The 16,992-nt window shown below is 48.3% G+C and overlaps 3 protein-coding genes across 5 annotated transcripts in view; all 3 read right to left on the bottom strand.

Annotated features, from left to right (window-relative positions):
- cnbpb (CCHC-type zinc finger, nucleic acid binding protein b) overlaps positions 1-6,985 on the bottom strand; it is a 52,438-nt gene extending 45,453 nt beyond the window's left edge. The window contains exon 1 of one of the 2 annotated variants that reach the window (XM_056273722.1): positions 6,903-6,985. The gene's annotated coding sequence lies outside the window, so the exon portion shown is untranslated. Of the gene's footprint in view, positions 1-4,454; positions 4,502-6,902 lie in introns of those variants that run through there. The other variant, XM_056273723.1, reaches the window with a different exon arrangement.
- Positions 6,986-8,009: 1,024 nt separating this feature from the next.
- On the bottom strand, positions 8,010-8,663 carry LOC130133144 (protein qua-1-like). Its single transcript, XM_056301938.1, has one exon. It carries the CDS (start codon positions 8,661-8,663, stop codon positions 8,010-8,012), a length of 654 nt encoding a protein of 217 aa, XP_056157913.1.
- Positions 8,664-14,906: 6,243 nt separating this feature from the next.
- mkrn2 (makorin, ring finger protein, 2) overlaps positions 14,907-16,992 on the bottom strand; it is a 78,279-nt gene continuing 76,193 nt past the window's right edge. For both annotated transcript variants that reach the window (XM_056272962.1, XM_056272963.1), the window contains one exon: positions 14,907-16,346. In XM_056272962.1, coding sequence (XP_056128937.1) covers positions 16,167-16,346 — 180 coding nt within the window. In that variant the 3' untranslated portion in view covers positions 14,907-16,166. The remainder of the gene's footprint in view (positions 16,347-16,992) is intronic.

The following is a 16,992-nucleotide window of genomic DNA, read 5'->3' as shown; positions in this document are numbered from 1 at the left end:
CCTCCTCTCTGACAGGCGCTACAGAGCACTGTACCCCAAAAAAACCTGTTCCAACTCCTCCTCTCTGACAGGCGCTACAGAGCACTGTACCCCGAAACAACCTGGTCCAGCTCCTCCTCTCTGACAGGCGCTACAGAGCACTGTACCCCAAAAAAAACCTGTTCCAACTCCTCCCTTCTGACAGGCGCTACAGAGCACTGTACCCCGAAACAACCTGGTCCAGCTCCTCCTCTCTGACAGGCGCTACAGAGCACTGTACCCCAAAAAAAACCTGTTCCAACTCCTCCCTTCTGACAGGCGCTACAGAACACTGTACCCCGAAACAACCTGTTCCAGCTCCTCCTCTCTGACAGGCGCTACAGAACACTGTACCCCGAAACAACCTGTTCCAGCTCCTCCTCTCTGACAGGCGCTACAGAGCACTGTACCCCGAAACAACCTGTTCTAACTCCTCCCTTCTGACAGGCGCTACAGAACACTGTACCCCGAAACAACCTGTTCCAACTCCTCCTCTCTGACAGGCGCTACAGAGCACTGTACCCCGAAACAACCTGTTCCAGCTCCTCCTCTCTGACAGGCGCTACAGAGCACTGTACCCCGAAACAACCTGTTCCAGCTCCTCCTCTCTGACAGGCGCTACAGAGCACTGTACCCCGAAACAACCTGTTCCAGCTCCTCCTCTCTGACAGGCGCTACAGAACACTGTACCCCGAAACAACCTGTTCCAGCTCCTCCTCTCTGACAGGCGCTACAGAACACTGTACCCCAAAAAAACCTGTTCCAACTCCTCCTCTCTGACAGGCGCTACAGAACACTGTACCCCAAAAAAACCTGTTCCAACTCCTCCCTTCTGACAGGCGCTACAGAGCACTGTACCCCGAAACAACCTGGTCCAGCTCCTCCTCTCTGACAGGTGCTACGGAGCACTGTACCCCAAAAAAACCTGTTCCAACGCCTCCCTTCTGACAGGCGCTACAGAGCACTGTACCCCGAAACAACCTGTTCCAGCTCCTCCTCTCTGACAGGCGCTACAGAACACTGTACCCCGAAACAACCTGTTCCAGCTCCTCCTCTCTGACAGGCGCTACAGAGCACTGTACCCCGAAACAACCTGTTCCAGCTCCTCCTCTCTGACAGGCGCTACAGAGCACTGTACCCCAAAAAAACCTGTTCCAACTCCTCCTCTCTGACAGGCGCTACAGAGCACTGTACCCCGAAACAACCTGTTCCAGCTCCTCCTCTCTGACAGGCGCTACAGAGCACTGTACCCCGAAACAACCTGTTCCAGCTCCTCCTCTCTGACAGGCGCTACAGACCACTGCACCCCGAAACAACCTGGTCCAGCTCCTCCTCTCTGACAGGCGCTACAGAGCACTGTACCCCGAAACAACCTGTTCCAGCTCCTCCTCTCTGACAGGCGCTACAGAGCACTGTACCCCAAAAAAACCTGTTCCAACTCCTCCTCTCTGACAGGCGCTACAGAGCACTGTACCCCGAAACAACCTGTTCCAGCTCCTCCTCTCTGACAGGCGCTACAGAGCACTGTACCCCGAAACAACCTGTTCCAGCTCCTCCTCTCTGACAGGCGCTACAGACCACTGTACCCCGAAACAACCTGGTCCAGCTCCTCCTCTCTGACAGGCGCTACAGAGCACTGTACCCCGAAACAACCTGTTCCAGCTCCTCCTCTCTGACAGGCGCTACAGAGCACTGTACCCCGAAACAACCTGTTCCAGCTCCTCCCCTCTGGTAGGCGCTACAGAACACTGTACCCCGAAACAACCTGTTCCAGCTCCTCCTCTCTGACAGGCGCTACAGAGCACTGTACCCCGAAACAACCTGTTCTAACTCCTCCCTTCTGACAGGCGCTACAGAACACTGTACCCCGAAACAACCTGTTCCAACTCCTCCCCTCTGGTAGGCGCTACAGCGCACTGTACCCCGAAACAACCTGTTCCAGCTCCTCCTCTCTGACAGGCGCTACAGAGCACTGTACCCCGAAGCAACCTGTTCCAGCTCCTCCTCTCTGACAGGCGCTACAGAGCACTGTACCCCGAAACAACCTGTTCCAGCTCCTCCCTTCTGACAGGCGCTACAGACCACTGTACCCCGAAACAACCTGGTCCAGCTCCTCCTCTCTGACAGGCGCTACAGAGCACTGTACCCCGAAACAACCTGTTCCAACTCCTCCCCTCTGGTAGGCGCTACAGCGCACTGTACCCCGAAACAACCTGTTCCAGCTCCTCCTCTCTGACAGGCGCTACAGAGCACTGTACCCCGAAACAACCTGTTCCAGCTCCTCCTCTCTGACAGGCGCTACAGAGCACTGTACCCCAAAACAACCAGATATAAAAAGTTTATTTCTACAGGCTGTCATTCAAAGGAACACTTAACACTGTCAATAAATCCAACCATGTTGTATATACTGTACTGTACATGTTGTATATACTGTACTGTACATGTTGTATATACTGTACTGTACATGTGTATATACTGTACTGTACATGTTGTATATACTGTACTGTACATGTGTATATACTGTACTGTACATGTTGTATATACTGTACTGTACATGTGTATATACTGTACTGTACATGTTGTATATACTGTACTGTACATGTGTATATACTGTACTGTACATGTTGTATATACTGTACTGTACATGTGTATATACTGTACTGTACATGTGTATATACTGTACTGTACATGTTGTATATTCTGTACAGTACATGTTGTATATACTGTACTGTACATGTGTATATACTGTACTGTACATGTGTATATACTGTACTGTACATGTTGTACTGTACAGGTGTATATCTACTGTACAGTACATGTTGTATATACTGTACTGTACATGTGTATATACTGTACTGTACATGTTGTATATACTGTACTGTACATGTGTATATACTGTACTGTACATGTGTATATACTGTACTGTACATGTGTATATACTGTACTGTACATGTTGTATATTCTGTACAGTACATGTTGTATATACTGTACTGTACATGTGTATATACTGTACTGTACATGTGTATATACTGTACTGTACATGTTGTACTGTACAGGTGTATATCTACTGTACAGTACATGTTGTATATACTGTACTGTACATGTGTATATACTGTACTGTACATGTTGTATATACTGTACTGTACATGTGTATATACTGTACTGTACATGTGTATATACTGTACTGTACATGTGTATATACTGTACTGTATATGTGTATATACTGTACTGTACATGTTGTACTGTACAGGTGTATATCTACTGTACAGTACATGTTGTATATACTGTGTACTGTACATCGTATGTATACTGGTACGCTCTGTCATGTCCATCTACCTCAGGCGTGTACTATGTCAGTGAGCTGCTAAGGTGTACTTCAGCATCTCTGATGTAGTCTCTGCACCACTGACTGTGTGTGTGGTCCGTCCTTGTGTATATATAGTGTGTGTGTGTGTGTGTGTGTGTGTGTGTGTGTGTGTGTGTGTGTGCGTGTGTGTGTGTGGAGGTTGTTGTGTTGCAGTGTTGTTATCCTGTGTTCAGTACACCGAGAGAGCCTCCACACCAGAGTCACGCCCCATCTGACCGGGTCGGATCAGTTGATCCGGACCCATGTAAGTCAGTGCCCTCTGCAGTCTGGAGTGAGACCCGCTGACGCGGCTTGGTGACCAAGCCGCGTCAGCGGGTCTCACGGGGGTGGAGGTTTTGCGTCACTGTGCCGTGTGTTGTGCAGGCCACAGCAGAGACCAGGACTGTTAGACAGGCTCGTTCTTAAATAACGAATCAACAGTCTCTCATCTTTTATTCATTGCCTGAATTCTAGTATGCTCTCCACATGTGTAGTGAGCGACTTTGCTGGTCCCCAACTGAGCTGCAGACCCCGAGGCGCCAGACCAGCAGGACTTGAGGAAGTACCACAGAACGAGCGACATGACTGGCGTCCACAACGCAGACGGGCTGCTAGACGCCACAGACACCACACCTGTCTGACCACTCACAGCCGTCTGTTCTGTCTTCTACAAGCTCCCTACAGTTTGGATGTGAGCCTGGTTTGGTTCCCGAGTCGGTCTGGTCCAGCTGCCAGCACATCTGCTGTCTCTGGACTTCATAAGAACTTGTGGACGGTGACCACAAACTACACCGTGAGGAACAGGACTCCCTCCGTACTACAGAACCGCATGCCGGGATCCCCGTGGGTCCCCTCAGGTCCTCTGTCATGACCAGCAACGTCTAGCTTCAGTACAGGACACGACTGAAGCCCTGGTGCCGGCAGTGGCACTTCCCGATTCTTACCGAACTTCTTCAAGGTGGAAAGTGAAGAACACGTTGACGATCGCTGCTTCGGCGGAGGCACCTGTCAGCACGCAGGGAGCGGCCTTAAGCTGCTTGTACAGTGTAACCAGGTACTGCCCCCGTTACTACAGCAACACACGTCTTACCTAACTGGCTGCTGCGGGCTTGACTGCGACACCGGCCGCCGCCGCCGCCGCCGCCGCCGCCGCCGCCGCCGCCGCTGCTGCTGCTGCGCTCATCTTACTGGGAAACCAGGCGCAGGTATTGTCACTTACACAGGGGCCAGAATGAGAGTCGCAATCACACCGGGGGGGGGGTAAAAACACCGGGGGGGGGGTAAAAACACAGGGGTCTCCCAGCAGTCAGACAGGGCAGGACAGTTTTGCCTCTACTCCATGGTCATGACTGCTTACACAGTAAATACCAACAAAACACACCAGGAGGCTTACAAGAAGCTCGAGAATGAGCTCTTATTAAATCACAAAATAATGAAAGAAGAAGTTTAATTCTTCTTCTCAGATCTACTCGTATCTGAACGTGAACACTTTTCACATGTAGTCTAATGCTGCCACTTCTTACAGCTACTTCATTCATGTTAACACTGTTCAGAAGTTGTAGTAGTGTGACACTAACGACAGTAGTACTGCTGCTCTACTGTCAACCCCTTCCTGCATGTGGCAGTATACTGTAGTACTTTTTAACACCGTGGAGTTTCATGGTAACTTTCAAAACCTTAACAGTCAAACGTTAACACAATTCAAACTAGAAGCAGTCTGAGTTCTTAAACTAAGAGTAATTTATTCATGTTTTTACACTAACAGTCATTTGTTAATTTTTGAAACTAATAGTAATTTATACATGTTTTTAATCCAATAGTAATTTTTTAAATGTTTATCCAATAGAAATTCATTAATTTTCAATCTAATAATTTATTAATTTTTTTTAACTAATAGTAATTTATTCATGCTTTTTAAACTAATAGCACTTTATTTATGCTTTTTAAACTAATAATTTATTAATGTTTTTAAACTAATAGTAATTTGTTTTAATCCGATAGTAATTTATTAATTTTTTTAAACTAATAGTAATTTATCACATTTTTAAACTAAAAGTAATTTAATGTTTTAATCTACTAGTAATTTTTTAAACTAATATTAATTTATTTTTTTTAAACTAATAGTAATTAATAAATGCTTTTTAAACCAATAATTTATTAATATTTTTAAACTAATAGTAATTTGTTTTATTCTAATTTATTAATGTTTTAATCTAATAGTATTTTTTAAGTAATAGTAATTTAATGTTTTAAAGTAATAGTAATTTATTCGTGTTGTTAAACCAATAGTAAAACGTTTCTAAAGTAATAGTAATTTATTGTTTTTAAACTCAGTAAAACGTTTCTAAAGTAATAGTAATTTATTGTTTTTAAACTCATAGTAAAACGTTTTTAAAGTAATAGTCATGTATTGTTTTTAAACTCATAGTAAAACGTTTCTAAATTAATAGTAATGTGTTGTTTTTAAACTCATAGTAAAACGTTTCTAAAGTAATAGTAATTTATTGTTTTTAAACTCCTAGTAAAACGTTTTTAAAGTAATAGTAATTTATTAAGTAATATTAATTTAATGTGTTAAAGTAATAGTAATTTAATGTGTTAAATTAATAGTAATTTAATGTGTGAAAGTAATAGTAATTTGATGTTTTAAAGTAATAGTAATTTAATGTGTGAAAGTAATAGTAATTTGATGTTTTAAAGTAATAGTAATGTAATGTTTTAAAGTAATAGTAATTTATTAAGTAATAGTAATTTAATGTGTTAAAGTAATAGTAATTTACTAAGTAATGGTCATTTAATGTGTTAAAGTAATAGTAATTTATTAAGTAATAGTAATTTAATGTGTTAAAGTAATAGTAATTTATTAAGTAATAGTAATTTAATGTGTTAAAGTAATAGTAATTTATTAAGTAATAGTAATTTAATGTGTTAAATTGTAATTTATTAAGTAACGGTAATTTAATGTGTTAAAGTAATAGTAATTTATTAAGTAATAGTAATTTAATGTGTTAAAGTAATAGTAATTTATTAAGTAATAGTAATTTAATGTGTTAAAGTAATAGTAATTTATTAAGTAATAGTAATTTATTCGTGTTTTAAGCCGCTAATAGTCTGGCGTTTAAAGACACGTTGGGCTCGTCCAGCAGCGCTGCGCCCTGTGACCCTGAGCACCGCCCCCGCCGTGTGCCGGGCGGGCGGCCGGGCGGGCAGACAGGCGGCTGCGGACGGCGGGGGGGGTGGGGTTTGGGGGGGGGGTACGCGGCGCTCCCCGGCCATCTCTTTACGTGTCATCATAGTCCGGCCCGCGCCTGGCGCGGTAGGCCGAGGTGCGCTGTCAGGTCTGGAGCTAGCACGCTAGTCGTTAGCCTGGCTCTGTCCGGGCTCTGCTGGCTTCGTAGCCGACCTCTCCGCCTCCCGGCCCGGCCGCGGCACCCCGGGGCTCGGCGGCTCCCGGGGCACCCGGCCACGGGAGCCGCCGAGCCCCGGGAGCCGCGGGTGTGAAACGGGGGAGAAATAGAGTTTAATGTCGGAGACTCACCTCGCGACGGGACTCTGCCTGTTTGTTTTCGATCCCTCCTCTCTCCTCTGCGCCACACGCGGTCTGCACACGGCACCCCTCCTCCTCCTCCTCCTCCTCCTCCTCCCGCCGCCGCCTCCTCCTCCGCCTCCTTCCCCCTCTGCACACGGCCCCGCTGCTGAGGCTGGCGGCGGTTACGCAGCAGACGCGCACCGGCAAGCGGCCGCCGCGGAGAGCGGTGGGCCGCCATTATGCTGGACTTGGCCCGTCCGTCACGCACGTACCACAGCTGGAAGTCAGCGGAACCTACCGAACACGTCCTGAGCCGTACCCGGCCTGCTCGAGCCGCCTGCGGACCAGGATGCCGGCTCTCCGGGAAGTACCCAGCTTTTCTTATAACTGGACCTTCTGACGCTCGTAAAGAGATTCCAGTTATCCAGAGAGCACCGGCATGGCCGCAGCAGACCCAGAGCAGATCCAGAGCAGACCCAGAGCAGATCCGCACCAGACCCAGAGCAGACCTAGAGCAGATCCGCCGCAGATCCGCCGCAGATCCACAGCAGACCCAGAGCAGATCCGCAGCAGACCCAGAGCAGATCCGCCGCAGACCCAGAGCAGATCCAGAGCAGATCCGCAGCAGACCGAGAGCAGATCCAGAGCAGATCCGCAGCAGACCCAGAGCAGATCCAGAGCAGACCCAGAGCAGATCCAGAGCAGACCCAGAGCAGATCCAGAGCAGACCCAGAGCAGATCCGCAGCAGATCCGCAGCAGATCCAGAGCAGATCCGCCGCAGACCCAGAGCAGATCCAGAGCAGATCCGCAGCAGATCCAGAGCAGATCCGCAGCAGACCCAGAGCATTGAGCCGAACACGTTTTAAATGCACGTGTGTTTAAGTGGGAGAGTACTGCTGGCGTCGTGTGTGGCCGCCGCTTCTCCCACTCGTGGCCTCCCTTCCCATTCCCCTTCCCATTCCCCTTCCCACCCATCTTCCCATTCCCCTTCCCACACATCTTCCCATTCCCCTTCCCACCCATCTTCCCATTCCCCTTCCCATTCCCCTTCCCACACATCTTCCCATTCCCATTCCCATTCCCCTTCCCACACATCTTCCCATTCCCCTTCCCACTCATCTTCCCATTCCCCTCCCCACACATCTTCCCATTCCCCTTCCCATTCCCCTCCCCACACATCTTCCCATCCCCCTTCCCATTCCCCTTCCCACCCATCTTCCCATTCCCCTTCCCATTCGCCTCCCCACACATCTTCCCATCTTCCCATTCCCCTTCCCACCCATCTTCCCATCCCCCTTCCCATTCCCCTTCCCACCCATCTTCCCATTCCCCTTCCCATTCGCCTCCCCACACATCTTCCCATCCCCTTTCCCACCCATCTTCCCACCCATCTTCCCATCCACCTTCCCATTCCCCTTCCCATCCCCCTTCCCATTCCCCTCCCCACACATCTTCCCATTCCCCTTCCCATTCCCCTTCCCACACATCTTCCCATTCCCATTCCCCTTCCCACCCATCTTCCCATTCCCCTCCCCACACATCTTCCCATTCCCCTTCCCATTCCCCTCCCCACACATCTTCCCATTCCCCTTCCCACCCATCTTCCCATCCCCCTTCCCATTCCCCTTCCCACCCATCTTCCCATTCCCCTTCCCATTCGCCTCCCCACACATCTTCCCATCCCCTTTCCCACCCATCTTCCCACCCATCTTCCCATCCACCTTCCCATCCCCCTTCCCATTCCCCTTCCCACCCATCTTCCCACCCATCTTCCCATCCACCCTCCTTCCCACCCATCTTCCCATTCAGCCCTGTATGTCTGTGTTGTGTTTTTCTGTTGTCTTGTTTCACCCCGTTTATTGTGAAGCCACCTGGCGTGTTAGGAAAGCGCTCTATAAGAGTGATTTATTATTTATTATTATTATTATTATTATTATTCTCATCTGCATAAAGCCAGCTTCAGTAGCACCGCAGCTTGCAGGACGCGTGATCCTGCAGCAGGGAAATAAACCAGTCTGCTCGTCCCTGAACGGCCACAAGCCGACTTTCTTCTTCGCCTCATAAATCCCGGTAGGAAGCAGCGGAAGCCCTGGAGCCACCATGGAGCCCCCATGGAGCCACCATGGAGCCCCCATGGTGGAGCCCCCATGGAGCCCCCATGGTGGAGCCCCCATGGTGGAGCCATCATGGAGCCCCCATGGAGCCCCCGTGGAGCCAAGTGCCCCGTGTTGAACGGAACAAGACTGTAATCCTGTACGAGTTGCTCCTGGAAAGCCAACTGCGCCCTGAACACACAAATCTTGCTTTTTGCCCCCCCCCCCCAAAAGAATCGTTGAAAACACACTGCAGCGGCTCTACGCCACCTCAACCACGAGGTGTCGCTGTTGTGTTTTCAGAGGTAACCGACACGGAGCCAGAGCGACTCGAACCCGAGCGAAGAATGAATCAAACTAAACGCTTCCGATTGATTTGAACCAACTGTTGAAATACGATGCGCGTATTTGATGTCCGTGTACCTCCGGCATGTACGTAGTAACCTGCTAACGCCTGTCTTTACGCATGCGCACAACGCCGGTAAGCGCAGGACACTGAAGAGGTCACTTAGATGACACGTTTCTTCAATAAACGTCGTGTCCGGATGACCTGGTCCAACTTCCTCTGAGGGCTGACATGACGTGTTTCAGCAGGTCTGACCTCCTCCCCCCTGCACCGCTGCACCTTACCCCCCCTCTTACTCCCCCCTGCACCCCTGCACCTTACCCCCCCTCTTACTCCCCCCTGCACCGCTGCACCTTACCCCCCCTCTTACTCCCCCCTGCACCGCTGCACCTTACCCCCCTCTTACTCCCCCCTGCACCCCTGCACCTTACCCCCTCCTCTTACTCCCCCCTGCACCGCTGCACCTTACCCCCTCCTCTTACTCCCCCCTGCACCGCTGCACCTTACCCCCCCCTCTTACTCCCCCCTGCACCCCTGCACCTTACCCCCCCTCTTACTCCCCCCTGCACCGCTGCACCTTACCCCCCCTCTTACTCCCCCCTGCACCGCTGCACCTTACCCCCTCCTCTTACTCCCCCCTGCACCGCTGCACCTTACCCCCCCCCTTACTCCCCCCTGCACCGCTGCACCTTACCCCCCCTCTTACTCCCCCCTGCACCGCTGCACCTTACCCCCCTCTTACTCCCCCCTGCACCCCTGCACCTTACCCCCTCCTCTTACTCCCCCCTGCACCGCTGCACCTTACCCCCCCCTCTTACTCCCCCCTGCACCCCTGCACCTTACCCCCCCCTCTTACTCCCCCCTGCACCCCTGCACCTTACCCCCCCCTCTTACTCCCCCCTGCACCGCTGCACCTTACCCCCTCCTCTTACTCCCCCCTGCACCCCTGCACCTTACCCCCCCCTCTTACTCCCCCCTGCACCCCTGCACCTTACCCCCCCTCTTACTCCTCCCTGCACCGCTGCACCTTACCCCCTCCTCTTACTCCCCCCTGCACCGCTGCACCTTACCCCCCTCTTACTCCCCCCTGCACCGCTGCACCTTACCCCCCCTCTTACTCCCCCCTGCACCGCTGCACCTTACCCCCCCTCTTACTCCCCCCTGCACCGCTGCACCTTACCCCCCTCTTACTCCCCCCTGCACCGCTGCACCTTACCCCCCCTCTTACTCCTCCCTGCACCGCTGCACCTTACCCCCCCTTACTCCCCCCTGCACCGCTGCACCTTACCCCCCCTCTTACTCCCCCCTGCACCGCTGCACCTTACCCCCCTCTTACTCCCCCCTGCACCGCTGCACCTTACCCCCCCTTACTCCCCCCTGCACCGCTGCACCTTACCCCCCCTCTTACTCCCCCCTGCACCGCTGCACCTTACCCCCCTCTTACTCCCCCCTGCACCGCTGCACCTTACCCCCCCTCTTACTCCCCCCTGCACCGCTGCACCTTACCCCCCTCTTACTCCTCCCTGCACCGCTGCACCTTACCCCCCTCTTACTCCTCCCTGCACCGCTGCACCTTACCCCCCCTCTTACTCCCCCCTGCACCGCTGCACCTTACCCCCCCTCTCTTACTCCCCCTGCCTCCCTCACTCAGGCCTTGTTGTGTAGTACACATGTGAAGGCTGTTGTGTTGTAGTGTTGCTGTCTGACCTCCTCCCTGCACCCTACCCCTCCTCTTACTCCCCCTGCCTCACTCACTCAGGCCTTGTTGTGTAGTACACATGTGAAGGCTGTTGTGTTGTAGTGTTGCTATTCCATGGTAAATACACACAGCCACCAAACCACAGTCACCTTCCATATTCGTGCAGACCTACATGGCCGATAAACATGGTTCTGATAAACTTGATTCTGGTAAACTTGATTCTAGTAAACTTGATTTTGATAAACTTGGTTCTGGTAACATGGTTCTGATAAACGATTCTGATAAATTTGGTTCTGGTAAACATGGTTCTGATAAACTTGGTTCTGGTAAACTTGATTCTGATAAACTTGGTTCTGATAAACTTGATTCTGGTAAACTTGATTCTGGTAAACATGGTTCTGATAAACTTGGTTCTGGTAACATGGTTCTGATAAACGATTCTGATAAATTTGGTTCTGGTAAACATGGTTCTGATAAACTTGGTTCTGGTAAACTTGATTCTGATAAACTTGGTTCTGATAAACTTGATTCTGGTAAACTTGATTCTGGTAAACATGGTTCTGATAAACTAGGTTCTGGTAACATGGTTCTGATAAACGATTCTGATAAATTTGGTTCTGGTAAACATGGTTCTGATAAACTTGGTTCTGGTAAACTTGATTCTGGTAAACATGGTTCTGATAAACTTGGTTCTGGTAACATGGTTCTGATAAACGATTCTGATAAATTTGGTTCTGGTAAACATGGTTCTGATAAACTTGGTTCTGGTAAACATGGTTCTGATAAACTTGATTCTGGTAAACATGGTTCTGACATTTATTTATCTTGGAAAACTGTGGAGACTCTCCCAGTAACATTGACCATCTGCATGGCTAGCGCACCACAGTGACGTCACCTCCACTCCTGGATCTTCTCATTCTGATTACATCCTCATCCACTCCTGGATCTTCTCATTCTGATTACATCCTCATCCACTCCTGGATCTTCTCATTCTGATTACACCTTCATCCACTCCTGGATCTTCTCATTCTGATTACATCCTCATCCACTCCTGGATCTTCTCATTCTGATTACATTTTCATCCACTCCTGGATCTTCTCATTCTGATAATAAAACCATCTTCATCCACTCCTGGATCTTCTCATTCTCATAACATCTTCATCCACTCCTGGATCTTCCCATTCTGATAACATTTTCATCCACTCCTGGATCTTCTCATTCTGATAACATCTTCGCCCACTCCTGGATCTTCTCATTCTGATTACATCTTCATCCACTCCTGGATCTTCTCATTCTGATAACATCTTCATCCACTCCTGGATCTTTTCATTCTGATAACATCTTCATCCTCTCCTGGATCTTCTCATTCTGATTACATCTTCATCCACTTCTGGATCTTCTCATTCTCATAACATCTTCATCCACTCCTGGATCTTCTCATTCTGATAATAAAACCATCTTCATCCACTCCTGGATCTTCTCATTCTCATAACATCTTCATCCACTCCTGGATCTTCTCATTCTGATAACATCTTCATCCACTCCTGGATCTTCTCATTCTGATAACATTTTCACCCACTCCTGGATCTTCTCATTCTGATAACATCTTCGCCCACTCCTGGATCTTCTCATTCTGATTACATCCTCATCCACTCCTGGATCTTCTCATTCTGATTACACCTTCATCCACTCCTGGATCTTCTCATTCTGATTACATCCTCATCCACTCCTGGATCTTCTCATTCTGATTACATTTTCATCCACTCCTGGATCTTCTCATTCTGATAATAAAACCATCTTCATCCACTCCTGGATCTTCTCATTCTCATAACATCTTCATCCACTCCTGGATCTTCCCATTCTGATAACATTTTCATCCACTCCTGGATCTTCTCATTCTGATAACATCTTCGCCCACTCCTGGATCTTCTCATTCTGATTACATCTTCATCCACTCCTGGATCTTCTCATTCTGATAACATCTTCATCCACTCCTGGATCTTTTCATTCTGATAACATCTTCATCCTCTCCTGGATCTTCTCATTCTGATTACATCTTCATCCACTTCTGGATCTTCTCATTCTCATAACATCTTCATCCACTCCTGGATCTTCTCATTCTGATAATAAAACCATCTTCATCCACTCCTGGATCTTCTCATTCTCATAACATCTTCATCCACTCCTGGATCTTCTCATTCTGATAACATCTTCATCCACTCCTGGATCTTCTCATTCTGATAACATTTTCACCCACTCCTGGATCTTCTCATTCTGATTACATCTTCACCCACTCCTGGATCTTCTCATTCTGATTACATCTTCATCCACTCCTGGATCTTCCCATTCTGATAACATTTTCATCCACTCCTGGATCTTCTCATTCTGATAACATCTTCGCCCACTCCTGGATCTTCTCATTCTCTTAACATCTTCATCCACTCCTGGATCTTCTCATTCTGATAACATCTTCATCAACTCCTGGATCTTCTCATTCTGATAACATTTTCATCCACTCCTGGATCTTCTCATTCTGATAACATCTTCACCCACTCCTGGATCTTCTCATTCTGATTACATCTTCATCCACTACTGGATCTTCTCATTCTGATAACATCTTCATCCACTCCTGGATCTTCTCATTCTGATAACATCTTCATCCACTCCTGGATCTTCTCATTCTGATTACATCTTCATCCACTCCTGGATCTTCTCATTCTGATTACATCTTCATCCACTCCTGGATCTTCTCATTCTGATTACATCTTCATCCACTCCTGGATCTTCTCATTCTGATTACATCTTCATCCACTCCTGGATCTTCTCATTCTGATAATAAAACCATCTTGATCCACTCCTGGATCTTTTCATTCTGATAATAAAACCATCTTGATCCACTCCTGGATCTTTTCATTCTGATAATAAAACCATCTTGATCCACTCCTGGATCTTTTCATTCTGATAACATCTTCATCCACTCCTGGATGTTCTCATTCTGATAATAAAACAATCTTCATCCACTCCTGGATCTTCTCATTCTGATAATAAAATCATCTTCATGTCCAAACTTTGTAACTGTGACTGTTTGTTAGTTTCTCCAGTCTACGCTCCAACCACTTCAACACATGAATCAGGCTTGTTTTCTGAAAGTGGATCAGATTCGTGAGGAAGATGACCCAGACAGAGAAGTCAGCACCAGCAGCTAAATTGACACAAGCACAGCACTACAACGACGACACTGTCACAACAATCAATACATGATGTAAAACGACTCACTAACGTTCCTGGTCAGAACATTTAACCGTTTGGTGTTTGTGAGCTGCGTTACCCCTGGCCAGTTACACCACATGGGTGATGGACACAAATGAAGGTAAAAAGGTAAAAAGTAAATACAATACTGGATGAGCAAACATTTTCTGATGTACAAGGAAGGAGTCCACACATGTAGGTCAGGTGAATCAGCCATACTAAACTGTACCTAGGTGTGAATGTGTGTGTGTGTGTGTGTGTGTGTCCTGTGATGGCCTGGCAGCCTGTCCAGGGTCTCCCCCCCCCTGCCGCCCAGTGACTGCTGGGATAGGCTCCAGCATCCCCGCGACCCTGAGAGCAGGATAAGCGGCTTGGATGATGGATGAACAATGAGGAAGTTAGTGAGGTCAGATCCTGTCCAAGACGTGGCAGCACCGTCATGGCTGCAGTACTCCATGAACGACCAACTGGTTTTCTAAGAGAAGTTCAAGTGTGTTTGACGGGTTGTCATGTTTGTAAGGCTGTGGGAGGGGACTGCTGCTGTTTTTTTCATCCCGTTTCTCCACCTCCTGCTCTATGAACCAGTTTACTTAAAAGAAACACAACCAGCGAAGGTGACTTCAATTCTCAAGGTTGACAAATGTCAGTGTGCTTTATTTTGATCTGATGGGATGTCAGATTAAACACCAACTCAACTTGATAACACAATCAACCAGTAACAAAAGAGAAAGGTTAAACTGCCAGGTCTCAACAGTGGTTCAGTTAACGGCCCCTCTATGGGACCATCAGTTTAGTCCCGGGACTTCCTTCTCAGGCCTCTTCTCTGGGATACCAGCCTAAAAGTTATCACCACACTTACTTACGAGAGGAAATAACACAGCTTCCAATTTTATCCTTTATAAATGTTTTAATTGAATACCACAACACAGCCATGTGACCTTGTGGGGTCCTAGAGCCTCAGGTTGAGAAGCTGGGGGAGGACCCTACACCAGGAATCTTTTTACTCCTTATTCCAACTGGCACACAAGTTCACCAAAATTAAAACACAAAGACGAATCCAGACTTCACGGTAATGATCTCTTATATCATCCATATTATGTACATGTAATGTCACTGTAAATATACATATCCTAACTACCCCCCCAACACACCGCCACACACACAGAACAGGCAAGTGTGTGACCTCTGACCCCGATGACTCTGTGGATGTAAGCAGTATCTATGCGTATCATGTTTACAGACCTGAGAAGGTTAATACCAAACTGCAGGCCACAGTCTGACTGGAGGTCTGGGCTCATTAAAACACACTGGTACTGGAATCCTGTCAGGTAGGATCCACTTTGGGTTTGACAACCTCTGAAATCTGAGTCGGGTCTGAGGAGGACGAGTTTCCTTCCAAAGCGAATCCTGGCACCTTCTCCGACCATCTGAATGACAGCTGAACCAGAGGATGTGACCCTCTAGAGGTGAAAGTTGAGTGAGTCCTGGTTGGTGAAACAAGAGGTGGTCCACAGATGGCACCACCCGGTGCTCATGTTTTGAATGGCAGGCAGTGTAACAGATGACACAGCGTAATGTCGTGTGGTGTCAGAAGAGCTGACAGGTGCTGAGGATTCTTGGTGTGTTGTTGACATTTTTTTGTACATTTAGTTTGTTGGGACACAGAACTCACATGATGTTGAGTAACAGCCTCCAGAGCAGGACAGACCTGCTCGGAGTCTTTGGTGGGCTGCATCGCTATCATGAAGAAAGAAATGAAGCGCTCTTTTATCTTACAAAGAAGCAGGGAGATGAAGATGGCTGTGGATCTGCATCTGGAATCTACTGATCAGGTCTGCTCCATTTCCAGTGTGTGTCGTATGTGAGGGTCCGGTAGCTCTACTATCTACTGGTCTGGTCTGGCTGGGTCTGGCAGGGGGCCAGCGGCGCTGTCCTGGCTCGATCCTGACATCTGCATGAAGAGCTCCCTCAACTCCGTCACATCATCATCGAGCGACAATGGTGACGCAACAGACCGCTGCTCACGCTCTTCAATGAAGTCCCAAAGACGCACACTGTTGAGAAACTACACACACACACACAAACACACACACACACACACACACACACACACAGTTCAGAGACTAGGACTTGATGACATGACTGGGAGTTGCTTTGTGTTACTATTTTGACCCTTGTCAGTGTCTACTGAGTTCATCTGACAGAAGCTGGACTGGATCCTGTGTGAGGTGTCTTGTGCAAGGTGTCTTGTGTAAGGTGTGTGAGGTGTGAGGTGTGTTGTGCGAGGTGTATTGTGCGAGGTGTCTTGTGTGAGGTGTGTGAGGTGTGTTGTGCGAGGTGTGTTGTGCGAGGTGTGTTATGTGAGGTGTGCTGTGCGAGGTGTATTGTGCGAGGTGTATTGTGCAAGGTGTGTTGTGTGAAGTGTGTGAGGTGTGTTGTGCGAGGTGTGCTATGTGAGGTGTGTTGTGTGAGGTGTGTGAGGTGTGTTGTGCGAGGTGTGTTATGTGAGGTGTGTTGTGTGAGGTGTGTGAGGTGTGTTGTGCGAGGTGTGCGAGGTGTGTTGTGTGAGGTGTGTTATGTGAGGTGTGTTGTGCGAGGTGTGCGAGGTGTGTTGTGAGGTGTGTTGTGTGAGGTGTGTAAGGTGTGTTGTGCGAGGTGTGTTATGTGAGGTGTGTTGTGCGAGGTGTGCTGTGTGAGGTGTGCGAGGTGTG

Source organism: Lampris incognitus, chromosome 2, assembly GCF_029633865.1.
Source record: "Lampris incognitus isolate fLamInc1 chromosome 2, fLamInc1.hap2, whole genome shotgun sequence".
In the NCBI taxonomy this organism is placed as follows: domain Eukaryota; kingdom Metazoa; phylum Chordata; class Actinopteri; order Lampriformes; family Lampridae; genus Lampris; species Lampris incognitus.
This window is presented reverse-complemented; position numbering and strand designations above follow the sequence as displayed.